The sequence below is a fragment of the Pipistrellus hanaki genome (assembly GCF_964339955.1).
Source record: "Pipistrellus hanaki genome assembly, chromosome: X".
Taxonomy (NCBI): Eukaryota; Metazoa; Chordata; class Mammalia; order Chiroptera; family Vespertilionidae; genus Pipistrellus; species Pipistrellus hanaki.
Window position 1 is genome coordinate 35,504,151 of NC_140524.1, and position 27,099 is coordinate 35,531,249.

The 27,099-nt window shown below is 42.4% G+C and overlaps 1 protein-coding gene and 1 pseudogene across 2 annotated transcripts in view; both read right to left on the bottom strand.

Moving 5' to 3' along the window:
- The window catches only part of SLC25A43 (solute carrier family 25 member 43), a 34,779-nt gene extending 24,908 nt beyond the window's left edge, over positions 1-9,871 (bottom strand). Inside the window, exon 1 of the mRNA XM_084870408.1 lies at positions 9,430-9,871. Coding sequence (XP_084726534.1) covers positions 9,430-9,704 — 275 coding nt within the window. The 5' untranslated portion in view covers positions 9,705-9,871. The remainder of the gene's footprint in view (positions 1-9,429) is intronic.
- Positions 9,872-12,473: 2,602 nt separating this feature from the next.
- Positions 12,474-13,184, bottom strand: LOC311615419 (transcription factor Dp-1-like; annotated as a pseudogene). Its single transcript has one exon. The product of its transcript is annotated as a transcription factor Dp-1-like (transcript).
- Between the last annotated feature and the right edge of the window lie 13,915 nt (positions 13,185-27,099).

The following is a 27,099-nucleotide window of genomic DNA, read 5'->3' on the forward strand; positions in this document are numbered from 1 at the left end:
AAAGTCAAACCACCATACAATGGACACCATAGTTTAAATGAATGAGCTTAGGTCTATGTAATAACATAAACACATCATAAAGTTGCATGAAAAAAGCAAGTTGCTGAATGACTTATAATCTATGACAATGATCTATTTATTTTATTTTATTATTTTTTCTTAAATATATTTTTATTGATTTCAGAGAAGGGAGAGGAAGAGATAGAAACATCAATGATGAGAGAATCATTGACCGGCTGCCTCCTGCACACCTCCTACTGGGGATCAAGCCCACAAACCAGGCATGTGCTCTTGACTGGAATTGAACCTGGGACCCTTCAGTCTGTAGGCTGATGCTCTATCCAATTTTAGTATATGTGCTGCCGAAGCAAGCACTGATGCTCTATCCATTGAGCCAAACCATCTAGGGCAACAATGACCTATTTAATTAAGAAAAACATCCACAAAAACATATATTATCCATGGGTAGATGTAGATACATATAAAAACTATAAAAGAGATCTTTGGGAAGATGGAAGAGGGGATGGATTGGGAAAGAGAATGAAGAGGACTGTAGCTTGATCTATAACACTTTATTTCCTATTATTTAAAAAAAAAACATTTGAGGTATCTTTTATATTACCATGATGTCAATTCTGGATGTGGGTGCTTGCTACTATGTTTTGTGTTTTTCTTCAGTTTTGCAATGCATTAAAAAATGGTTTTGGGTGGGTTTTTCCAAATGCAAAATAGAAAGCCATTCTGTTACAGTACCTCTTTTTTGGAAGGAGCACATCCCCAGGCATGAGGGCCTACTCAGCAGAAATTGTTATAAGGAGATTTTTATATGACACATGTTTCTTGGTCAAGAACAAATAAATTTCACTCCATCTTGCTGAATAGGATAAAATAACAAAGGTCTTGAAAATCAGGGGGGAAAGATTTCTGCCAGAGTGGGGAGGGAGAGAAGGAGAGAGATAGTAATGGTGGGTTTAAATTTAAAAAAAAGTGAACAGAGCTAGGATAAAATAATTCATTGTAGAACATCCCTAGTGCTTTGGCTTTCAAACTTACAATGGAGAGGTGCCTTTCCTGCTCCTCCAGTTTGTCAGAAAATCAAGGCCTTAAATAAGATGAGTGGGTATTCAGATGCAGTTATTTAAGGGCTTCTAGGATGGCTCCTTGCTCCAAGTAAACACTCATTGATAAAAACAAACAAACAAAAACAAAACACATCTCCTTCAATCTGTAGGAAAATATTTACTTCATTTTGTTAATGTACTTTATTTTTTATTATTTTTAAAAAATATATTTTATTAATTTTTCAGAGAGGAAGGGAGAGAGATAGAGAGCTAGAAACATCGATGAGAGAGATACATTGACCAGCAGCCTACTGCACACCCCCCACCGGGGATGTGGCCGCAACCAATGTACATGCCCCTGACCAGAATTGAACCTGGGACCTTTCGGTCCACAGGCAGACACTCTATCCACTGAGCAAAACCGGTTTCGGCTAGTTAATGTACTTTAACTGCACCACCTGAAACAATCATATGAGTCAACCTTTTAAAGATGCAGGCAACTAAATCTGGCAACCATCAATATGCCATTTACCTCAGTTTCACTCCCTGCACACTTCCTTTTTTTCTTCTGTTTAAATGTTTTTATTTATTTTTGAGAGAGAAGAAGGGAAAGGGAGAGATAGATAGAAACACTGATGAGAGAGACATCAACAGGCTGCCTCCTGCACACACCCTACTGAGGATGGAGCCCACAACGTGGACATGTGTCCTGACCAGGAATGAAACCAGTGACCTTTTGGTGCTTGGGACAATGCTCAACCATTGGGCCACACCAGCTGAGCCACACTTCCTTGTTTCTTACTCCTCTCTCCTCTGGTCAGTTCAGTTGGGGGAAGGACCTTAAAAGGGGAAGGGGAGATTGAGGAAATGAAAATGCTTGACTGGAGGAGTGGACCACAGCAAATTGGAACAATCTGAAGATGGAGTTTGAAATGCCAAAGGAAACACCATTCATTCTCATTGCCTCGTCCTTATTCCCTATCCCACTTGGCCATTTCCATGGCATTAATTAATCCATTACCCATTTATTGAATATCTACAATGTGACAGACACTGTGTTAACACTCAGCAAAGATCACAAGAGAGTTCAACAGTCTGCTGAAAAAACGACTGATAAGGGTAACAGGAGAGGAAATAAGCTTTTGGTTGACTTGATGAACTAGGAAGAAGAACCCTGTCTTATATCAGATTGCCTTATAGAGTCATGTCTTACTATCAAATACATAAAATGAAAAGAAAAAACCAGCCTGGCTGATGTGGCTCAGTGGTTGAGCATCAACCTATGAACCATGAGGTCATGGTTTGATTCCCAGTTGGACACATGCCCCGCTTGCAGGCTTGATCTCCAGTAAGGGGCATACAGGAGGCAGCTGATCCATGATTTTCTCTCATTATTGGTGTTTCTATCTCTCTCTCCCTTCCTCTCTGAAATCAATAAAAACATATTTTTAAAATGTCAAAACGAAAGGAAGTCCCTTCTTCTCAAACTTTGACCATCTGACACAGAGACAATGGCCTCTAATTGGTTCCCTTTAGAATCACAGAGTCAAGGCAGGCAACCCTAAAAGGCCAATGATGTCATTCTGATCCCCACATCTTAAGATCTTATCTGATTGGCCAGGGTACCAGTGTTCCCCTTTATGCTGTTCTCCTCCTACCCCCACATGCACAGTAGTTTTTGCCAATGAGATTGGATAAGCTGGTGAACAGCAGTAGCCCCTTCTTTTCAGCCACACAAATATTACACACACCCTGGATATATGTAGTTAGAACTTCTAACACTTTGACCTAATACAGGTTAGTAGCCAAACATAAGCTCATGAAGTTGTTACACAATAAGGAGTTGGTGTCGGTGATGAACAGCTTCAGAGCTGTAAGGGACCCAAACCAATGCTTATACAGCTAGGTGAGCAGTTGTGGTGTAAAGGACGATGGTCTACTATTTGATGTATTTGAAAGCCATCTTTCCTGTTAGGTTCTATTTATTTATTACAAGTACCAAGCTCCTAATAGATGCTCCTGAATGGACTCTTTTGATCATTAGCCCAAGCAAGTAGACATTTCAGCATCACAATGGTGGGCAAATTCCTGGACTATGGAGCCAGAAGACCTGGTTTCAAGCTCCAGCTCTGTCATTAATTGTGTTTGTGGACAAGTTACTTAACCACTCCATTCTCTGAACATTTGGGATGTTTGTTGTGCTAAAATTCATGATCATAAGCTGTACCATTACCCCAAGCAAACTATTTTGCAAATTCATGGTCAGGAAAGAGTAGATATGAATCAGTATAATGATGGAGAAAAAGTATCCTCTTTATGTAGGAAGGATGGCACCATGATTAACCAACCACTTTACTTTCTACCTATGTCTAGCCATTCACTGAAATAATACCTTCCAGTTTCAAGAAAGAAAATAATATTTTGTTTGTTTCCCTCCATATCCCCATTGACCTCTCACCAGCCAAGAAAATAATCTTGCAAGAGAAACCAAGATGGTGACATAAGTAAACACCTGAACTTGCTGCCTCGCACAACCACTTCAAAACTACAACTAAAAGACAAAATGGACATCATCCAAAACCACAGGAAGGATGACTGAGTGGAAATTCTACAACTAGAAGGAAAGAAAAAAGCACACTGAGACTCGGAGGAGCTGTGGAAGTAAAGTGCAGAGGTACGGAGGCCCGCGTACGAAGAGGGCTGGCAACAGAGTACATGGCTGTCTTTTTCAAGCAGGAGGGAGACACAAGCTCCACAATACGCTGAACTCTAGTTCCGAGTGAGACTCTGGGGACCCAGACTCATACAGGGAGAAACTGGACTGTCTGGCAGTGGGCGGAACTCCAGGGTGGCTTTCTCTCAGAGGTGCTTGCAGCGATTACTGAGGGACACTGAGACCCAGGGGCCTCTTAGGGCAGGGCTGATGGGAAGACATTGCTATTTGCTTTGCCCTGAGACCTCGCCCCACCCAAGCTGTGTGTAGAGGCTTTGCATATGAATGGCCTGATCCTTTTAAATCTAAAATTATCTAACAAACTGAAGCTGAGTCAGAGAGACCCAGAACATCCAAAAGAAGACCCAAGGCCTCATAGCAGCTTGCATTGCTTCACAGCTGGGCCTCATCTGAGCACCTCCAAACCCCAGACAAAGAAGAGAAACCTACAGATCTCCCCATAGCTCCTGCTGGGTGGCCTCAGACAGAAGCTAAATTAGCATCTCCTTGGAGATCCAAGAGCCAGTGTACATAATGGTCAGAGTGGGACAATCAAGATTACAACTCCTCAGAACCATAAGGGACACACTCAGGGGGCAGACTCAGTGAGCACCAAAGCCCCACTGAAGCAAGTCTTTGCCTCATAAGGGTGTCTTCAGCACAGAAGTTCTCACAGCACAGACACAACTGGCCTGGAGGTCAATTCCTCCCAGTGATACCAACAGCAATCAAGGCTTAACTACAATAAGACTGTGCACACAGCCCACAAAGGGGTGCACCAAGAGTGTCCACTTCAAGTAACTGGGGAGACTGAGCCACTGGGCCCTATAGGACACCTAGCACACAAAGCCACTCTATCAACTCAGGGAAACAGCCAAAATGCGGAGACAAAGAAACAGGTCACAAATGAAAGAAATAGAGGAAAGCAAACTACTGGATATAGAGTTCAAAAACATGGTTATAAGGTTTTTCAAGAATTTTCTAGAAACCACCAATAAATTTAGAGAGACCCTTGAGGATATGAAAAAGGACCAGCTAGAAGTTAAGCATACACTGACTGAAATTAAAAATAATATACAGAGATCCAATAGCAGACTAGAGGATAACAAGAATCAAGTCAAAGATGTGAAATACAAAGAAGCAAAACACACCCAACTAGAAAAGAAAAAAGAATCCAAAAATATGAAGATAGTGTAAGGAGCCTCTGGGACAACTTCAAGTGTACCAACATCTGAATTATAGAGATGCCAGAAGAAGAAGAGAACAAGATACTGAAAACCTATTTGAAGAAATAATGACCGAAAACTTCCCCTACCTGGTGAAAGAAATAGACTTACAAATCCAGGAAGTGCAGAGAACCCCAAACAAAAGAAATCCAAAGAGGACCACACCAAGATATATCATAATTAAAATGCCAAGAGCAAAAGACAAAGAGAATATTAAAAGCAGCAAGAGAAAAACAGTTATTTACAAGGGAGATAACTGCTTTCTTGACAGAAACTATGCAGGCCAGGTGGGAATGGCAAGAAATATTCAAAGTGATAAATAGCAAGAAACTACAACCAAGATTACTCTACCCAGCAAAGCTATCATTTAGAATTGACGGTCAGATATAGGGCTTCACAGATAAGAAAAAGCTAAAGGAATTCATCACCACCAAACCAGTATTATATGAAATGATAAAAGGTATTCCTTAAGAAGAGAAAGAAGAAAAAGGCAAAGATAAAAATTATGAACAACAAACACATGTCTATCAACAAGTGAATCTAAAAATCAAGTGAATTAAAAATCTGATGAACAGAATAAACTGGTGAATATAATAGAATGAGGGGTATAGAAAGGGAGTGGATTGATAATTCTCAGGGGGAACAGGGTGTGGGGGTGTGGGAAGAGACTGGATAAAAATGGTACACCTATGTATGAGGACAGTGTGTGTGGGAGGTGAGGGCAGAGAGTGGGGTGGGAACCGGGTAAAGGGGAGCTATAGGGGGAAAAAAGAGGAACAATGGTAATAATCTGAACAATAAAGATTTATTAAATAGCAAAAGAGAAAGAACGAAAAAAATTATCTTGCAGGGAAAAAACTATTAGCAAACCTAGCTTAATAACTATCTCTTCTTCCTCTCCGATCCATCAAATCTTCTTTACTCACACTGTCACCAGTCTATTGCAGGTGTACTCAGCTGTTACTGGTCAGTGCAATAGGTTCCTAACTGGTTATGTCACCCCTCTCCAGTCTTCCTCCTCTCTAGTCATCCTACCCTGCATTCAGGTGACAATTATTCCTGCTGACTTGCTTTAATGAGAGCATGTTCCCTTGAAAAAACTCCCACAGCTACTCTTGCATACCAAGAAAAGTCCAAACTCTTTTACCTGACCCTCCAACATCTGATTCTAACTTGCTTTTCTGGCTGTATTTCCCATTACTGCTGTAGACACCCCTTATGCTCCAGTCATGCTACATGCCTTCCCACCCCTGCACTTTTGCTCATAACATTACCTGCAATATCTTTCTCCCTATCTTTGCCCAGCAAACTCCTACTCATTCTCCTAAGACCAAACTCAGGTGGTTTTTCTCCTCTGTGAAGTCTTCACATCTCTTCCTTTTCATCCCTCATCGGAAGTGTTTATTTCTATAGCACTTCAACCATGGCAATCTTACACTATGGACACACTACTCTTATTCTTCTATTACTTTTCAGTTCTGGGGCACAGGGACCAGGCCCCTTTCATCCCTGCCTCATTCCCAGTATTATGCCCACGATGGGTCCTTAATGAAGACTTGCTAAATTAATGTGAAATAAAGTCAGAGAAAAAGGCAACATGATGTAGTAGAATATGAGATTTGAAGTCAGAAAGCCCAGCAGTGGAGCTCAGCTGTCATTGATTAATGGTATGGCCAGTTGGAGTACAATTTTGCATCTGTAAAATGGGAATATTTCTCATGCTATGGACCTCACAGGAATTTTAAAAATTCAGTGATGCACACATGCATGTATACACACACACACACACACACACACACACACATAAAATAACTACATAGAGGTGACATATATTAATTAGCTTGATTGAGGTAATAATTTGAGTGTACATAAAAATACCAAGTTGCACACTTTAAATATAAACAATTTTTGTGTCAATTATATCTCAATCTGTTTTAAAAATCAAATGATGTATACAGGTATACTGTATACTAGGTGGTTAGCAGAAAAGCCACAACACTTAAACCTGCCTTTTTCCACTGGGTATGCTTCGTGGAGAAGAAAGTGAAGTGAGGAGAAGATGAGCCATTATAGCTCAGCTGTTTACAGACTTCAGGCCAGAAGTTGCTGATGGTAATGGGGTTCTGGGGAGGAAAGAGAGCCTTGACAGAAATGCCTGGTACTCTCACCATCTTCCTTCTCAGAGGAAGACAAGGTAACTCTACTCCCAGGCATAGATTAAATGAGCCCTGGCCTGGAGGACTCAGTGATAAGGTTGGTTGAGGTAATAATTTCAATGTATATTCCATCTTGCTTGTCAGCTGCCAGGTGAGCCTTCCAGCTCTGGCCTCCCAGAGTCAAAGGCAAAATTCTTTGACTATTAGCTTCCAAGGCTGAACAATGTGGTCAAGACTGTGGGCTGTTTGTCTAATTCAGAGCCAAGATCAGTCTTCAGAATTAGGAAGCACTGTGTTCCCCTTCCTAATATAGGAATATTCCCTCTTTGAAATTGCATCACTTACGATTTCATTCTTTTAGGCTTTGTTTTCAGCTAAAAGGAAAAAAAAAATCTATGAGCTCTGAGGAAGCTTTAAGACTCATTTGGCCTCATCCTATCTAATAAGAGCAATATGAAAATTAACCACCACTCCGCTACACCTGCAAGCCACGCCCACAAGCCACGCCCACCAACCAATCAGGAGCAAATATGCAAATAAACTCAACCAAGATGGCTACGGCCATAGAGAGCAGGAGGGAGGCTTGGGTTTCCCCAGCAATGGAGGAAGCCAAGCTTTCCACCGGCTCTTGCCAGCCTAGGCCTCCACTCAAGGCTACAAAGTTTGAATGATGGAAAATACATAAATCCAAACAGAAATGGCAGCAGCCACAGAGCTGGAAAGAGCAGGAGGCTAGGGTTGGCCCTGGTGATGGAGAAAGCCAAGCTTTCCATACACCCTGGCTGGCCCAGGCCTCTGCTTAAGGCTACAAAGTTTCAATTATAGAAGATACACAAATCCCAATAGAAATGGCTGCTACTAAGAAGCAAGCAGAAGGCTTGGCTTCACTCCAGGCTACAAAGTTTCAATTGTAGAAGATAAACCCCAAATACCAGGGCCTCTGCTTGGGTTGCCAGGGGGCCTGGCCAGCCTGCAAACTACCATAGGCCCCTTGCCCAGGCTGCCCCATGCCCCAAGAGAACCCCCAACCTGATCCTGGACACCTTTCAGGGCAAACCAGCTGGCCCTCATCTGTGCACCAGGCCTCTATCCTGGTAATATGCAGATTGACCATCACTCCAACACACAAGATGACTGCCCCCATGTGGTCAAAGATAACTGCCTCCATGTGGACACAAGATGGCCACTACAAGATGGTCAGCAGGGGAGGGCAGTTGGGAGGGACCAGGCCTGCAAGGGAGGGCAGTTAGGGGTGACAAAACTGGCAGAGGAGGGAAGTTGGGGGTGACCAGGCCTGCAGGGAAGGGCAGTTGGGAGGGACCCAGGCCTGAAGGGGAGAGCAGTTGGGGGGGGGGGGGGCAGGCCCACAGAGGAGAGCAGTTAGGGGCAAACAGGCTGGCAGGGAAGCAGTTGGGCATCGATCAGGCTGGTAGGGGAGCAGTTAGGCATCAATCAGGCTGGCAGGCAGAAGTGGTTAGGGTCAATCAGGAAGGCAGGCAGGCGAGCAGTTGGGAGCCAGCAGTCCTGGATTGTGAGAGGGATGTCCGACTGGCCGTTTAGGCCGGATTGGAGAGGGGTCCCCAGATTGGAGAGGGTGCAGGCTGGGTTGAAGGACACACACAAAAAAAGAATTTAGTGCACCAGGCCTCTAGTCGTTTCATAAAAAGCAGCTGTTGAGGTAAGCCTGAAGCCCTAACAGAAGAATGAGGCCAGTGAGCATGAGAAGCAGCTGTGGCCTCTGTTGGACCCTAAAGACAGGCTTTATTTGTGTGTGTGTGTAGAAATCTGGTCTTTTTGTGGCAATGGATTGAGCCATCTACCCCTATCAAACACGTTCTTCTGTGGGCTATGGTCACAGAGACACAGCTGCATACACTCGCCTTCTCCAAGGGGTCTCTCCTAGGCTAGCCAAGGCAGTTTCCAAGTTGGTGGACTGTGGAATGAATGGTTAGGAGCCATCTGCAGAGATCTCTTCACTTCCTCCCCCAAATCTCCTTTTGTCACATTGCACCTCCTCACTGATCCAACCCGTTGAGCCTGTCTGGACCAGTGCTACCCCCACAAAACCGCACCTGGAGAGGCAGGAATCCCAAGAGCACGTGACAAACTTAGGGACTGCGCTTTGGGCCCTCGTTGTCACCTTTTGGCCAAATTGGCTCTGAGAGGCTCCCACGCGATCCGAAAAGGGGCTGGGGCCTAAGGCAGGGACCTGACCCCAGGATCCCCAGCGATCCCTCCTCCTGGCCCCGTCCGCCCGCTCGCCCGGCCCTTACTTGCGGTAGGCGGTGAGTTGCACGGCGCTGTAAGGGAAGAGGCGCAGGCACGCCACCGTGTTCCCCTTCCACAGAGCCCTGGGCCCCTCCGCTCGCCAGACGCCGAGCCCCGCGGCCCACGGTCCCCGGCAGCGACCCCTCACCACGCCGACCTGGGCTAGCACGGTGGCGAGCTCCAGCGGCGCGGTGAGGCTCAAACTGAGCACGCCTGCCAGCCCTGCGCACAGCAGCCGCTGGCTGCCAGTGAGCCGGCCATCACGTCGCCATGTCGCCATAGCGCCCCACCACCTGAGCCCCGGCCCCGGCCTCCGGGACAACAAGTGTCTCGGGCCTGGGGTTCCCGGGCTCCCGGGCTCTCGGCGGAGGGGGCGGGCGCGGTCCGCCCGTAGGGGGACGGACTCGGCCGGGCCGGGAAGCGAGGACCGCCCTGGCAGCCTCAGGGTGGAGTGGGTGGGGCGGAGGAGGCCTCAGAGTCGGAAGCCTCTCGGATTTGCCATCTGCTCTGCAGTTAGCAAGTTTGTTTGCTGTTGAGAAAGAGTCTCCACGCTTCCTCAAGACCCAGCCAGTTAGGCTTCTTGTTTCCTAAGTATTCAGGGTTGCCTCTCTTCTCGTTTACCCAGTAAGGATTCAGAATCAGTCACCCTATGTGCCTCTGTGGTATGCAGGCTGTTTTGAGCTAAAGGGAACAACAGAGACCCTGTAGGCTCAAGATAAACTTTTACCTCTCTAAGGAATTTAAATTAGGGCCCTAGCCCATAAAAAGACTTATCATCTGAAATAACCCTTTGTGACCTAACTATAGGGCAGGGCAAACTCCTAATTACTGAGTATCTGCTCCTCTTATCAGCCTGGGAATGACCTTCCTCCCCTCTGAAGCCCCACAGCACTTTCCTCATCCTTAGCTTAGAATGTCATATACACCTCATTTTTCCTTTCTGTCTCTGAACCTCTCATGTATGTGGAATCTCTGACTCTCTCATGTATGTGAGGTCCCCAGACATACATATTTAATTAAGTTTACTTATTTTCTCTTGTTAATCTGTCTCATGTCTGTTTGATTATTAGACCAGCAAAAGGACCCTAGGAGGGTAAAGGAAAGTTTCTTTCTCCCCCAAAACCCCACGACTCCCCTTCCATATTCTACCTCACCCTTTTCTCCCCTGGCTTCTGTTCTTTTCCCTCCAACCTCTTTGGTTTTTCTATCCCGAGACAAGGCCATGCAGATTTCTAAGTGCAGAAGGAAAAATCTATAATACACACAACTGCTACCTGTCAGACACTTGTCACATATTGGGCTTTACATACATTATTTTATTAATCCTCATAACATCCCTTAGTAAGTATAGCCTCATTTATTGCTCTCATTTGCAGAGGCTATAGGTGTGGACAGTTTCTGGACTCTGGAAACTGCATTAGAATTTTGGTTCTTCAGGTTACCAATTGTGTGCCCTTGGGGAAGTCAATTTTCCTCTCTGTGCCTCAGTTGCTTGCAGGGGTGGGGAACATCTGGCTCATGAAATCATTTGGTCTGGCCCTGCCAAGGCATCAGGGTGAGTTAATTAAATGTTTGGCCAAATTATACCAGGCTAATTTTTAAAATTTATCTTTATTTTTGAAAGTATTATAGATGTTCCCTTTGATTTTCCCCATTGACCCACTCCGTCCCACATGCTATCCTTCCAGGCTTTCACCACAATATTGTCTGTGTCCATGGGCAATACGTATTTCAATATATGTTCTTCAGTTAATCTCTCTCCACCCCACCATACCCCTGCCTTCCCTCTGAAATTGGTCAGTGTGTTTTATGCTTCTATGTCTCTGGATCTATTTTGTTCACCAGTTTATGTTATTCATTAGAGTCCACATATGGATGAGCTCATGTGGTACTTATTTTTCTCTGACTGGCTTATTTCACTTAGCATAATACTCTCCAGGTCCCTCCATGCTGTTGTAAATGGTAAGGGTTTCTTCATTTTTACTACCACATAGTATTCCATGGTGTAAATGTCCCACAGCTTTTTTATCTGCAGATGGGCACTTAGGCTATTTCCAAATTTTAGCTATTGTAAATTGCACTGCTATTTACATAGAAGTGCATGCATTATTTCTGATTGGTGTTTCAAGTTTCTTAGGATATATTCCTAGAAGTGGGATTACTGGGTCAAATGTGAGTTCCATTTTTAGTTTTTTGAGGAAACCTCATACTGTTCTCCACAGTGGCTGCACCAGTCTGCATTCCCACCAGCAGTGCACAAGGGTTCCTTTTTCTCCGCATCTTTGCCAGCACTTGTCTTTTTTTTTTTTTTTAAACATTCCCTATATTTAATTTCAACTTTATAATAGATTACAGGAAGATGCTCATGAAACAAATACAACATTTGTTTCAGTACATGTCTTTAAATGATAGACTGATAAGTATGTAAACAACTATATAATAAAAAGTTTCCAAATGCTGCCTGTAAGAAATCAGGCAAATTTTACCATAAGCAGAAAACCATCCCAAGATTTCCAGAGTTTTCACAGTTGCACCAGCACAGCAGGAAACTACCAAATCAAACACACACAAACACAAATGAACAACTTCGAATGCTTGCTTCACTATGGGGGAAAAATAAAAGAAGAAAGGAAAAAAGGAAAAGTCTATGGAATCACGCAGTCAATATAATTTAAGGGGAAAGACGTCATAATAGGCTTTGTGGTGCTCAATGTTGGAAAGCAGCTCCGCCATTCGCATGGTTCGGCGGATGCCGCAGTGGGTCACAAATGGGAGCTCGGCCTGGAGCCGCACGCTCCACCGTGGGGTGGCGCCCCTCAGCCCGCTGCAAGTAAGTGGCCTTCGGAGCATTTTCGTTGATGTAGATGGAAGTACAACTTCTTCAGCAAACTCAGCAAGAATTGTTAAAGGGCAAAAAGGAACTCTGAATTTAAAAAAAAAAATAGAAAAGTGAAAACACAAAATCCTATGTAGTAAAAGCCCTGCGCCAGCGACTAGAATCAGTACACCGCAGCCCCTCTAAGACCCTGCAGAAAACAGCCCTCGCTTGCTTATCAGAGGTGCACGTCAAATGCAATAGCTTACCAATATCTTCTTGGGAGGAAGCCAAAAAGAAACAGGAAAGCCCACATTAAGAAAAGTTTCTCTTTCCTAAACATGTTTTCCTGAAGCTGAACGTGAGGGGAGTGTGGCCAGTGAGCAAACACATCAGTCTTTCTCATCGTTTTCGTACTCCTCGTCATCGTCATCCTCCCCGACGTAGGACACGGGAGTCTCCACCCTGGATCCGCTGTACTGAGACCCACTGGAGCTCGTGGCCAGCATCCCGTCCGCACCGTTGGTCAAATCACTGGCAGAAAGCCTTGTGCCAGTAGGGGTCGAAACTGAGGAATACACTGCTGAGCGATCCCTGAGCCATTTCTGTCACGTAGGGTTCCAGTGCTTTCAGCACCAAGCTTCTTGCCATTTTCAGGTCTTCAGCAGAACAGCTTCTGGACTCCAGCCCATAGGCCATCCCCATGCGCTTCAGCACTTCTATGTCGTCATGGATTTCAAACGTGTTGTCAAAATTGAATAGATACTCGGATTTGTCATTAGAAATGCTGCAGTCGATGACGGTCTTTTTGCTGGTGTTCACAATGATGAAAGGCAAGTGGATGACAGAGTTGGGCAGAGGTGGCTGGTTGGCCTGCTGCTCAGCACTTGTCTTTTGTTGATTTGTTGATGATAGCCATTCTGACAGGTGTGAGAGGGTATGCATTGTCATTTTGATTTGCATCTCTCTGATGATTACTGACTTTGAGCATTTTTTTTTAAATGTCTCTTGGCCTTCTGTATGTCCACTTTTGAGAAGTGTCCATTTAGGTCCTTTAGCAGGCTAAATTAAAAAAAAATCTTTATTATTGAAAGTATTACATATGCTCCCCCTTACCCCCCATTTACCCCCTCCAGCCTGCCCCACCCTCTGCTCCAGGACTTCACTACCCTATTGTCTAGAAGCTAAATTTTTAATTTTTATTTTTGTAATATATTTTTATTGATTTTAGAGAGCAAGGAAGAGGGAGAGAGAGATAGAAACATCAATAATGAGAGAGAATCATTGATCAGCTGCTTCCTGCACACCTTACACTGGGGATTGAGGCTACACTCGAGCATGTGCCCTTGACCGGAATCCAACCCATGACCTTTCAGTCCACAGGCCGATGCTCTAACCACTGAGAAAAACTAGCAAGTTAATTTTTAAGTTGATAATTTTGTATGGTCCCCCAATAATGTTATAAATATCCAAATGATCCTTGGCAGAAAAAGTTTCCCCAATCCTGACAATTTCTTCCTCTAGGTCAGTGGTTCTCAACCTTTCTAATGCTGGGATCCTTTAATACAGCTCCTCATGTTGTGGTGACCCCCAACCATAAAATTATTTTCGTTGCTACTTCATAACTGTCATTTTGCTACTGTTATGAATAGTAATGTAAATATCTGTGTTTTCCGATGGTCTTAGGTGACCCCTGTTTCAATCGAAGTGTCTTTGTTATGTATCACATAACCCAAGGCCAAATTATTTTTAGCCACTTATGGATGTATGGGGGGTAGTATTGCTCCATGGTGATGTGAGGAGTACTGGTTGATGCTCTGAACTGTGGTTTTATGGTATAAATCAGGGCAGAGAGATCAGAACCAATATCAATAAGAATAAAAAGGAGCCAAAATTGGTTTGGCTCACTGAATAGAACATCGGCCTGCAGACTTGATGGTTCCAGGTTCGATTCTGGTCAAGGGCATGTACCTTGGTTGCGGGCACATCCCCAGTAGGGAGTGTGCAGGAGGCAGCTGATCCATGTTTCTAGCTCTATATCCCTCTCCCTTCCTCTCTGTAAAAAAAAAATCAATAAAATATATTTAAAAAATATTTAGTTAGATCCCTTAATTCTGCTTTAGTTAAAGGAGAATAAATTATTGCTTGTTCCCCTTGTCCTGGGACTGGCTTTTCTCAAAAGGCAGCTGCCAGAATTTCTGGTTTTTCTGGCCTATCCTGGTTTAGTTTTATATTCTTAGTTTCCCCTAAGTCAGTAGAGGGTGTTGGTGAAGAAGCGAAAAGAGGAGAAAGGGAGGGCAAGTTTAAAAAAGGGAGCTCAGAAAGTAGTGGGGTGGTTGGAGAAAGGGAGAAAGTGGGGTGTGGCATTGAGCAGTTTTGGAAGCCTTCTTTAGTTCAGAGATATTCTCTAAAAGTTTCTTAAAAAAAAAAAAATATATATATATATATATATATATATATTTTTTTTTTTTTTTTTTTACAGAGAGGAAGGGAGAAGGATAGAGAGTTAGAAACATCGATGACAGACAATCATCGATCAGCTGCCTCCTGCACACCCCCTACTGGGGATGTGCCTGCAACCAAGGTCTTTTTTAAAAAAATATATATTTTTATTTTTATTTTTATTTTATTTATTTATTATTATTATCATTATTTTTTAAAAATAAATTTTTATTGTTCATATTATTACAAATGTTCCCCTCCCTCCATTGCTCTCCTCCACCAGCTTCCTACCCCACCCTCTGCCCTTTCCCCACCCCCCATTGTCCTCATCCATAGGTGCACAGTTTATGTTTAGTCTCTTCCTGCACCCCCCACTCCCCTTTTCCCTGAGAATCATCAGTCCACTCCCCTTCCATACCTCTGATTCTATTATATTCACCAGTTAATATTGTTAATCAGGTTTTTAATTCCCTTGGTTTTTAGATTCACTTGTTGATAGTTACATATTTGTTGTTCATAATTTTTATCTTTATTTTCTTCCTCTTCCTAAAGAACCCCCTTCAGCAATTTATATAATTCTGGTTTGGCGGTGATGAACTCCTTTAGCTTTTTTGTTATTTGTTATTTGTGAAGCTCTTTATCTGGCCTTCGATTCTGAGTGATAGCTTTGCTGGGTAGAGTATTTTTGGCTGTAGGTTCTTGCTATTCATCACCTTGAATATTTCTTTCCATTCCCGTCTGGCCTGCATGGTTTCTGTTGAGAAATCAGCTGACAATCGTATAGGTAACTCCTTTATAGGTAACTACCTGCTTTGCTCTTGTTACTTTTAATATTCTCTCTTTGTCTTTTGCTCTTGGAATTTTAATTATGATGTGTCTTGGTGTGGTCCTCTTTGCATTTCTTTTGTTTGGGGTTCTGTGCGCTTCCTGTACTTTTAAGTCTATTTCTTTCACCAGGTGGGGGAAGTTTTCTGTCACTATTTCTTTCAGTATGTTTTTGGTATCTTGCTCTCTCTCTTCTTCTGGGACCCCATAATTCTGATGTTGGTTCACTTGAAGTTGTTCCAGAGGTTTCTTACATTATCTTCAACTTTCTGGATTCTCTTGTCTTCTTTCTTCTGCGGAGGGGTATCTTCTGGCTCTTTATGTTCCAAATCTTTGACTTGATTCTTGCGATCTTCCATTCTGTTTTTAGGACTCTGTATAATATTTTTTTATTTCAGACAATGTATTCTTTATTTCTTGTTGATCCTTTATTATTTCTTGTTGATCCCTTATTATTTCTTGTTGATCTCTTATTATTTCTTATTGATCACTTATTATTTCTAGGTGATCCCTTTTCATATCCTCATAGGTCTTATTGACCTTTTCTAGGAAATTCTTGAAAAACCTAATAAGCGTGGTTTTGAACTCTATATCCAGTCGCTTCTTTTCCTCCATTTCTTTTGTTTGTGATCTGTTTCCTGGTCTCGGTATTTTCGCAGCTTCCCTGAGTTGGTAGCCATAAAAGTCTCTGTGTTCATCTTGAATGGGGCGGAGTTTCAGGGTGGAGCCTACAGCCTTGGCTTCCGTCAGCCACGTCCTATGAGGCTCCTGAGTCTCAGTGTTCCTCAGGGTCCTTCAGTACTCATTGCAAGCACCTCTGAGAGAAAGGTGCCCTCAAGTTTTGCCTGCTACCAAACAGTCTAGGCTCTCCTCCAATGAGCCCAGAACTGGGGTTCAGTTCAGTTGGAAGTGGGGTTCAGAGCAGTCTGGAGCTTTTGTCTTCTTCCCCCTAGGGCAATCCAGCGGCACAGTCAACCGCCCGTTCTCTGAGCGCAACATGCGCGCCTCCGGGACTTCCTTTCGCCACTCTACTGGGTTTCCACCTTACACCCCAGGCTCCCTCTGTATGATCCTGGGTCCCCAGGGTCTGGCCTAGAACTGGGGTTCAGTGCAGTCAGAACTGAGGCTCAGCACAGTCCAGAGCTTTTGTCTCCTTCCCACGAGGGCAATCTAGCTGCAGAGTCAACAGTCCATCCTCTGTGCATAATATGTGCGCCTCCGGGGGCTCTGCCTTTCGCTGCTCCCCTGAGATTCTGCCTATCAGCCCAGGCTCCCTCTGTCTGAGCCTGGGTCCCCAGGGTCTGGCCTAGAACTGGGGTTCAGTGCTGTCAGATCTGGGGTTCAGCACAGTCCGGAGCTTTTATCTCCTTCCCGCTAGGGAACGCCAGCCAGGCACTCAGCCTCCCCCTCCTCTCCAGCTCCATCCTCTCCGCATGCGCAATGTGTCTCCATACCTTAGGCTTTTACAACTCCTCTGATTTTCCTTCTGGTTTTCCCTTTCCTTCTCATTGTAGAATTTCCAGTCAGTCGACTTTCCTGTAGTTCTGGGTAATGTCCATTTTGTATTTTAGTTGTATTTTATTGAAATTGTTGTGTGAGGCTGCAGTTAGGTGCTACCTATGCTGCCATCTTGGATTCTCTCCTATCTGTGTTACAATACATTTTAAAACAATTTTCTCTAACTGTAACAAACTAGAAATAAACTCATTCACTGTGAAAATTTATTGCCTTGGTATTTGCACATCTTTTTCTTATCTCCTTGTGAAATTGGTGTGTCATAATTTTATTTTAAAATCAATATATTTTTGAGAGGATCCATGATAGCGGCATATATAAACATCTAAACGGCTGCCGTGAACAACAATTTCAAAACTACAACTAAAAGACAAAACGTCTATCACCCAGAACCATGGGAAAGCTGGCTGAGTGGAAGTTCTACAACTAGAGAAAAAGAGAAAAGAGCATTCAGGGCACAAGCACTGAAAAACTGAGGTACGGGGGCGAACGTGTGATACGGGCTGGCGGCAGATCCCAGCTGGTGGCGGGTATGGCTTTCTTCAACCCAAAGAGAGACAAACTGCCCATCTCTCTGAAATCCAGTTTTGGGGGAGAAGCTGGACTGTCTGCCATCGGGTCGAAAAGTGAGGGTGGCTTGTTTGCAGAGCTGCGTGCAAGAATAATTGTTTGCTGTGCTGGGGCATGAGACAGGGGACATGGTTGGAGAGGCAGAGATGGCTCACTGGCAGCCATCACTGTTTGCCATGCCTTAACCTAGTGACACCCTGAGACTCCACCCCACACAATATACAAACACACTCAAGCTCCAAGCAGCGGCTTTTGCATATGAATGACCTTTTCTATTGCAGTTTAACCTAGCAAACTTGCAACCCTGTGCAGACAGCTCCAAAGCCTCCAAGCTCTAAGCAGGGAGGAGAGGACCGTGGTTCTCATTGTAGCTCCTGCAGGGTGGCCTCAGACAGTAGCTGAACTGCACCCCATTGGAGATCCAGAAGCCAGTGTATCTAATGGTCAGTGTGAGACATCAGATTTCAACTCCTCACATCCATAAGTGACACATTCAAGAGGCAGACTCAATGAGCACCAAAACCCCACTGAAACAAGGCCTACACCATAAGCATGTTTCCAGCGCAGCAGTTATTCAATTCCTCCCAGTGTACCAACAGCAGTCAAGGCTTAACTACACCAGGACTTTGTACTCAGCCCACAAAGGAGTGTACCAAGAGTGACCACCTCGGGTGATTGGGGAAGCTGAGCTACTGGCCCCTATAAGTCACCTACCACACAAAGCAACTCCATCAATACAGGGTGGCAACCAAAATGAGGAGACACAGAAGCATGTCACGAATGGGAGAGATGGAGGAAAGTAAACTACTGGATGACACAGAGTTCAGAACCACATTTATAAGGTTATTCAAAAATCTTCTAAAATCTGCTGAGAAACTTGATGAGACCTTCAAGAACCTTAATGAGAAAAAAAAAAAAAAAAAAAGGAAAAGGACCAGTCAGAAATTGAGCATACACTGTCTGAAATAAAGAATATATAGAAACTCAACTGTAGATCAACATACATCAAGAGTCAAGCCAAAGATCTGGAATGTGAGGAAGCAAAAAGCACCCAAACAGAGAGGCAGAAAGAAAGAAGAATCCAAAAGTGTGAGGATAGTGTAAAGAGCCTCTGGGATGGCTTTAAGAGTACCAACATCCGGAGTTTTGGGGTGCCAGAAGAAGAGAGAGAGCAAGATACTGAAAACCTATTGGAAGAAATAATGACAGAAAACTTCCCCTACCTGGTGAAAGAAATAGACTTACAAGTTCAGGAAGCACACAGAACCCCAAACAAAAGGAATCCAAAGAGGACCACACCAAGACACATCATAATTAAAATTCCAAGGGCAAAAAACAAAGAGAGAATATTAAAATCAGCAAGAGAAAAAACAGTTAGTTACCTACAAGGGAGCACCCATATGATCATCAGCTGATTTACCAACAGAAACTATGCAGGCCAGATGGGAGTGGCAAGAAATATTCAAGGTGATGAATAGTGAGAATCTACAACCAAGATTACTCTACCCAGCAAAGCTATCATTCAGAATTGAAGGTCAGATAAAGAGCTTCACAGACAAGAAAAAGCTAAAGAAGTTCATCACCACCAAACCAGGATTACATGAAATGCTGAAAGGTATTCTTTAAGTAGAGGAAGAAGAAAAAAAAAAGATAAAGGTAAAAATTATGAACAACAAAAAGACATCAAATACATACCTACCAACAAGTGAATCTAAAAATCAAGTGAATAAAAAATCTGAAGAACAGATAGACTGGTGAATATAATAGAATCAGGGACATAGAAAGGGAGTGAACTAACAATTCTCAGGGGGAAAGGGATCTGAGGGGTGGGGGAAAAGATTGGACAAAAATGTTACACCTATGGATGAAGACAGTGGCAGGGGTTAAGAGCATGGGGTGGGGTGGGGAATCAGGTGGAGGGGAACAATGGGGGGAAAAAGAGGAACACCTGTAATAATCTTAACAATAAAGATTTATTATAAAAATAAAATTAATATATTTTTGAATCAATATTTTAATAATAATAAATATTGAAGTTTTTGTTGACCAATAAGAAAATAAAAAATTTTATCTAATGGTCTAAATTTCTTCTAAATATCAAATCTAAACTGCAAAGCCATTTAGTTTACACATCAATTTTAACACTCAAATAGGTTCAAAGGAACATTGCCAACTATCTAATAAAAGTACTCTATTTATTTATTTATTTTACATCCTGAAAGAAACCCTCTTTATTCTTTTGATTGTATGATTCTGATTAGTTGATACACATGCATGGCCTTTTTTTTTTTTTTTAAATATATTTTATTGATTTTTTACAGAGAGGAAGGGAGAGAGATAGAGAGTTAGAAACATCGATGAGAGAGAGTCATCGATCAGCTGCCTCTTGCACACCCCCTACTGGGGATATGCCCGCGACCAAGGTACATGCCCTTGACCTGAATCGAACCCGGGACCCTTCAGTCCCCAAGCCGACGCTCTATCCATTGAGCCAAACCGGTTTCGGCACATGCATGGCCTTTTTAAAAAATATATTTTATTGATTTTTTACAGAGAAGAAGAGAGAGGGATAGAGAGTTAGAAACATCGATGAGAGAGAATCATTGATCAGCTGCCTCTTGCACACCCCCTACTGGGGATGTGCCTGCAACCAAGTATATGCCCTTGACAGGAATCGAACCCGGAACCCTCTAGTCCCCAGGCCGATGCTCCATCCACTGAGCCAAACCGGTTTCGGCTGCATGGTCTTTCTTAAAACGTGTTAATTAGTGTGAATGTTGCTATAATACTCATGTAGTAATTTACATTTTCTGAATATATAGTATATCATGCATTATGTTTTATCATTTAATGAAATTACTAAATCAGAATTTAGAATGCTGTGCTTAAGCTTTCTTTATTTAGAAATTGAGATATGAAAGTAGGCTGGGCCCCTGGAAATGCAGTTTGATAGTACGAGGTAGACATGCTTCTGGGAAAACTTTCTGGATTAGTTTGTTAGGGCTGCTGTAACAAAGTACCATAAACTGGGTGACTTAAAACAATAAAAATCTATTCTCTCACAGCTCTGGAGGCTGGAAGTCTAAAATCAGCAGGACCAGGCTCTTTTATGTAGGAAAGAATCCTTCCTTCCCTCTCTCCTAGCTTTTGTTTTTTTGCTGGCATTCATTGGTGCTCTTTGGGTTGTCTCTGCTTTTGGCATCACATGGCTGTCATCTCTCTGTTTCTTCCCTCCTTCCCTCCCTCCCTCCCTTCTTCTTCCTCTTCCTCCTCCTCCTGCTCCTCCTTTCCTGTCTTTTAAATAAACAAAAGCATGTATTAAACCATTTTGCTGGAAATTGGTTAAAAATGAAAGTACTCTAAACTTTATAGTTTTCCTGAGGTTACCATTTTTGGCCACTGTTAGTACTATTTCAGAAAAAAGGCATATGGACTAAAACCACCTACCAGTTGCCTTGATGTGGGTTTTATATTGTATGAAAAGATTAAACACAGTATTTTGTTGTTGTTAATCCTCACCTGAAGATATTTTTTTAAAAAAATATATATATATTTTTTATTTTTTTTTACAGAGAGGAAGGGAGAAATATAGAGAGTTAGAAACATTGATGAAAGAGAAACATCAACCAGCTGCCTCCTACACACCTCCCACTGGGAATGTGCCGGCAACCAAGGTACATGCCCTTGACCGGAACTGAACCGGGGACCCTTTAATCTGCAGGCCAATGCTCTATCCACTGAGCCAAACAGGTTAGGGCTGAGGATATGTTTTTTCATTGATTTTTTGGGAAGAGTGGTTGGCAGGGAGGGAGAAAAGGAGAGAGAGAGAGAGAGAGAGAGAGAGAGAGAGAGAGAGAGAGAGAGAGAGAGAGAGAGAGAGAGAGAGAGAGAGAGAGAGAGAGAGAGAGAGAGAGAGAAAGAGAGAGAGAGAGAGAGAGAGAGAGATGCTGATTTGAGAGAGACACATCGATTAGTTGCTTTTATTGGGTCGGCAACTAAGTAATTGCGGGTTTCACACATATATGGCTTCAGTTGAATTTTTAGGTTTGCAGACGTAGTACAAATGTAAAACACATTTTGTTATTTGATAGTTGGCTATTCAGCTGTTAATCAGTAAAAAAAGTTTTTTGATCTGTTTGGTAGTTTTCGTTTGGCGTTCGTTGAAAAATGGAAAATCAAAAGGAACATTTTCGTCATATTTTGCTTTTTTATTTCCGCAAAGGGAAAACGCATCGCAAGCTCATAAAAAGTTATGTGCTGTTTATGGTGACGAAGCCTTAAAAGAACGGCAGTGTCAAAATTGGTTTGCCAAATTTCGTTCTGGTGATTTTTCACTCAAAGATGAAAAACGCTCTGGTCGTCCAGTTGAAGTTGATGACGCCCTAATCAAAGCAATAATCAATTCAGACTGTCACAGTACAACACGTGAGATTGCAGAGAAGCTTCATGTATCACATACATGCATTGAAAATCACTTAAAACAACTTGGCTATGTTCAAAAACTCGATACATGGGTTCCTCACGAACTGAAAGAATCACAGTTAACGCAACTCATTAGCAGCTGCGATTTGCTAAAGAAACGTAATGAAAATGATCCATTTTTAAAACGACTGATAACTGGTGATGAAAAATGGGTTGTTTACAACAATATCAAGCGGAAAAGATCGTGGAGCAGGCCAGGTGAACCAACTCAAACAACATCAAAAGCTGATATTCATCAAAAGAAGGTTTTGTTATCAGTTTGGTGGGATTACAAAGGAATTGTCTACTTTGAACTCTTACCACCCAACCGAACGATCAATTCTGATGTCTACATTGAACAACTAACGAAATTAAACAATGCAGTTGAAGAAAAGTGGCCCGAATTGACAAATCGAAAAGGTGTTGTATTCCATCATGACAATGCAAGGCCACACACATCTTTGGTCACTCGGCAAAAATTAATGGAGCTTGGTTGGGATGTTTTGCCACATCCACCATATAGTCCTGACCTTGCACCATCTGATTACTTTTTGTTTCGATCTTTACAAAACTCCTTGAATGGTAAAAATTTCAATAATGATGATGATGTCAAATCGTACCTGATTCAGTTTTTTGCTAATAAAAACCAGAAGTTTTTTGAACGTGGGATTATGATGCTGCCTGAAAGATGGCAAAAGGTCATTGATCAAAATGGGCAATACATTACAGAATAAAGTTATTTAGTTCCATGAAAAAATTGTCTAGTATATGTGCTGACCAGGGATGGATCCCTTTGGTGCAAGGGCTGAAGCTATAACTATTGAGAAATACCACCCAGGGTTAAATACAGTATTTTTAACAATGGTAGCTCTACTTACTGCTCAGTAACCTAAATTCAAGAAACAGTGTGATTTTATGTACTACTGTATTAATAAAAATTTCATTAAAGTCTATTAGTATCTTTATGAATAAAAGTAGAAACTCAAAATTTGTATGCTGCTATAAAATACTTAGGAATGTTTCACTATACTTTAATTTGCTATCAAATGCCCAAGAAGTCATAAAAATAAGACTAAAGGGTTTGTTAAAGGTTGTATTTTTAGTTCATAAAATTTTCGGTGTAGAGCCCTGGCTGGTATGGCTCTGTTGGTTGAGTACTCTTATGCACCGAGGTCACTGGTTCAATTCCTGGTCGTGTGTGTGTGTGTGTGTGTGTGTGTGTGTGTGTGTGAAGCAGCCAATCCATGTTCTCTCTCTCTTATCAATGTCTCTGTCTCTGTCTCTCACACATAAATAAAAACATATTTTGAAAATTTGAGAGGTCTTTGCCAGTTTAAAAAAATTCAGTATAGAAATGTTAATAATTCATAGTTAAAAGGTATGTCAAGTTGCTTAATAATTAAAAAAATTCTTTATTGATTTTTTTTAAAGAGAGAGGAGGGGAAAGGGGTATAGAGATTGAAACATTGACGAGAGAGGAATATTGTTGATGGGCTGCCTCTGTACGCCCCTCACTGGGGACTGAGTCTGCAACCTGGGCATGTTCCCTGACCAGGAATCAAACTGGTAACCTCTTGGTTCCTGGGTCAATGCTCAACTGCTGAGCCATACCAGCCAGCTAAGTTGTTTAATGATTTTTAAAAGTATTAAACTGATAAGAACAAATACTACACTTGATCTTAGCCAAAAGGCCGAGTTTGGATCACATTGATTTGCATGTAAGATTTATTTGATGCTTAAGACAGTTGTCTCTAATAGTATGACTATGAGTGTGAAAATGGAATGAATCATTTATTTTATGTGCCTGTTGAGCTATTTTCTCAAAGCTAAATGTTTCCTTGCTAAATGTTTCTGAATGTCTTCTATTCTTCTTTTAAGGCACCAGTTGTATTAGACTAGGGCCCACCTTAAAGACTTTATCTTAACTTGATTACATCTGCAATTATTTCCAAATAAGGTCACATTTACAGGTACCAGGAGTTAGGACTTCCAGTACCTTTTTGGGGGATATAATTCAACTCATAACAGTTTCCCAAAGAAAAAGACAAGAATGTTAGAAAGACCCAGAATATTAGAATAGGAATGATCTTAACATTTTCCTATATTAAGTTTTACATTCCTACCTAGTTTTACATTTGGAAAAATGGAGGCATAGAAAGATTAGGAGACTTGATTAAAATCACAGAGCTAGACAGAGTTGGGACTGGAAATCAGTATTTACAAGGGAAATGTACAATAGAAAGCATGCAAGTATATTTCTGGGTAAACATCTGAAATACTCAAGGATGACCCGAAAAGAATGGGAATTAGACAAAATCTGAGTGTTTTTTTTTTTTTTAACTCTTTTACCCCCATTTTCCTCCCTGTTAGAACCTCCTTACCCTTGCCTCTCTCCTCTGAAGCAGGTGACATTTACTGAGTGCCTTCCTATGTGCTGGGCATTGTACTAAGTCTTCTGTGGTACTATCTCATTTAATTCTCATAACAGCAATAAGTGCTATTATGATCCCATTTTACAAATAAGGAAACTGAGCCTCAGAGAGGTTATCAATTTATGCAGAGACTCACAGTTTGTAACTGGCCTGGTTGAGATGCAAACACAGGCAGAGCCCACATTCTTAAAAACAAAAAATGTTTCTACTGATTTTAGACAGAGAGGAAGAGAGAGGGATAGAGAGATAGAAACATCAATGAGAAACATTAACTGGCTGTCAGTTTAAAAAAATTCAGTATAGAAATGTTAATAATTCATATTATTCATATATCCAGAGGGGCCTACAGAGGCAGCCCATCAACATCGCCCCCTACTGGAGATCCAGCCTGTAACCTGGGCATGTACCCTGATAGGGGAATCAAACAGGTGATCTCTTGGTTCACGGTTGACGCTCAACCACTGAGCAACACTGGCTTGGCAGAGCCATATTCTTAACTACTTTGCTACTCTGCATCTTCTTCATTGCCATTGACCTCTCGCACCACCATATGCTTCCACACCCTTTATATTTTGTGCATGGACCCACCTGGAGGCCCACCTTAATACCACCTTACCAGTGAGGGTCTTACATTTCAGAATAATCTCTTGAACTCTACCTATTGCCATGATGAGGTGGAAAGAATCCCCCCACCTAAATTTTAAGTGGTTGATTCCTCATCCAGAATTCCAATTACGTAGAAATTTGCACTGAGAAATATGCCTGCCAAGTGTTGCCAGTATTGCAAAAAAAAAAAAAAAAAAAAAAAAAAAAAGGAAAGGAGCACTGCTAAGACAGGGCCTTGTCAGGAGGCCTCTAGTGAGATTTTTCATGGCCATGATCTGAGTCCTGGTCTACCCTTACCAAAGGGACTAGGGTAATGGGGTGGGAATGCTCTCAATAGGCTTGACTTTTGGATAGCAGAATCCCAGGGGCTGGGTTGTCTCGGCACTTTTTGGAAGGCTGAGGAAGAGATCCAGGTACTGTGTGAAGAGCCAAGGTTCTAACAGGAAAGCCAACATCATGAATTGAATCCAAAGGATGTGAGGAGACATGAAGGGGAACATGAGCAAGGGATTGCTCAGAGAGGCAGGGGCAGGTAGGCTGAAAGGAGATGCAGCACCAAATTCTTGGCTCATTCTGAATCTGGATTTGGGTCTGCATGAGGTCATCCTGTTAATCAGACCTCAGCTCTCTTCTAAGGGCTTTGACTTGACCTGATCTTCAGGTTTTGGACAGTCTATGCTGCCGATGGTAGAAGCCTTCTCTGGGAAAAGCAGATTCAGATATGTAGCCACAAAACTATGGTTTCTGAGGTCTCCACAAGCTGCCCTGGAAATATCCTGCCACTTTTTACTTCCTGAGTCTGTGATAACACAGAAGAAAAATGCAGAGTTCCATGCATGGGTTTCCGCTTTGGTGGCCCAAAAATACAAGTAAGGACATATTCCATAGTCAATTCCATAGTTTGTTCCAAGAGCTAGAAAGGCTTTAGGCAAAATTTTTACAAGAGACATGTTGCATTTTTTCCTAATGTTGCTTGCTTTCTTCTTTTTGAATCATTATATTCAAATTTTCTACCTCTGTCATATTCCTTTCTACTTTTGGACATTTCTGTGATAGGCATTAACTTCTTATTTTGTTAGTAGCCATTAATTATATACAATCAATCAGTGTCATCTCAACTTTTCCTGTGGTTCAGTCCCTTTCTTTGACAGCTAGCTTTAGAAACCACCAGGCCAGTGAGCTGCCTTGGATCAGAGCATTATCTGTTAATCACCAAGGGCACAAGTGCCTGGCACATAGCAGAACTTAAATATTAGTTGAATGGATGAAGAAATAAGCATGTGATTAAATGAATCACTGAAGACTCACTTGTAAACTTTGCTTGTGGTCCAGTTTGTCCAAACATTTACAAGAAAGCAGGTTGTAACTACTTTGCAGTAAAGTTATGAGACTTTTAAAAACATTACAGAAAGGTCTGCCTGAGAAATATGTCCTCCATAGTGTGAGGGAATGACTCAGCATAGGAAACTGGGGTGTCTGCATTCCTAGCTCTAACAGAACCCCCAACTCTGGTCTCTGCCCACAGAGCTCCAGTCCACTCCGCTCTCCATCTGCTGGAGCCCAAGACTCTGAGTAACTGGAGGATGAAACAGGCTGTAAAAGATAAGTCTCTTTGGAGTCCAGATGAGTCCATTACTCAGAAAAGAAATACATTTTAAAAGCAGACCAAGAACAGGACATGCTTTGCCTTGGTTGCTGTGCCCGGACCCTGACCCCCTCTGGGAGTTTGCCTCAGAAATGCTGACCATTCTCTGGGCCCAGGAACAGGCTGAGCTATTTGTAACATCATAGAAAATTAGCCACCTTATTATTGGATTTCGAACTCCTGGAGGCCAGAATGCAGACTCTACCCTCCTCTTTCCATGTTACACTTGCAGCTCACAGCTACATATAGTTATCTTTCCTCTTCTCTAATATAATTAGCCAACTGATGAGGGGGGTTAGGGCAGAATTTCTACGGTGACTGACTGCTCTTTCCATAGTGCTGGCATCATTGGAATAAATGCTCA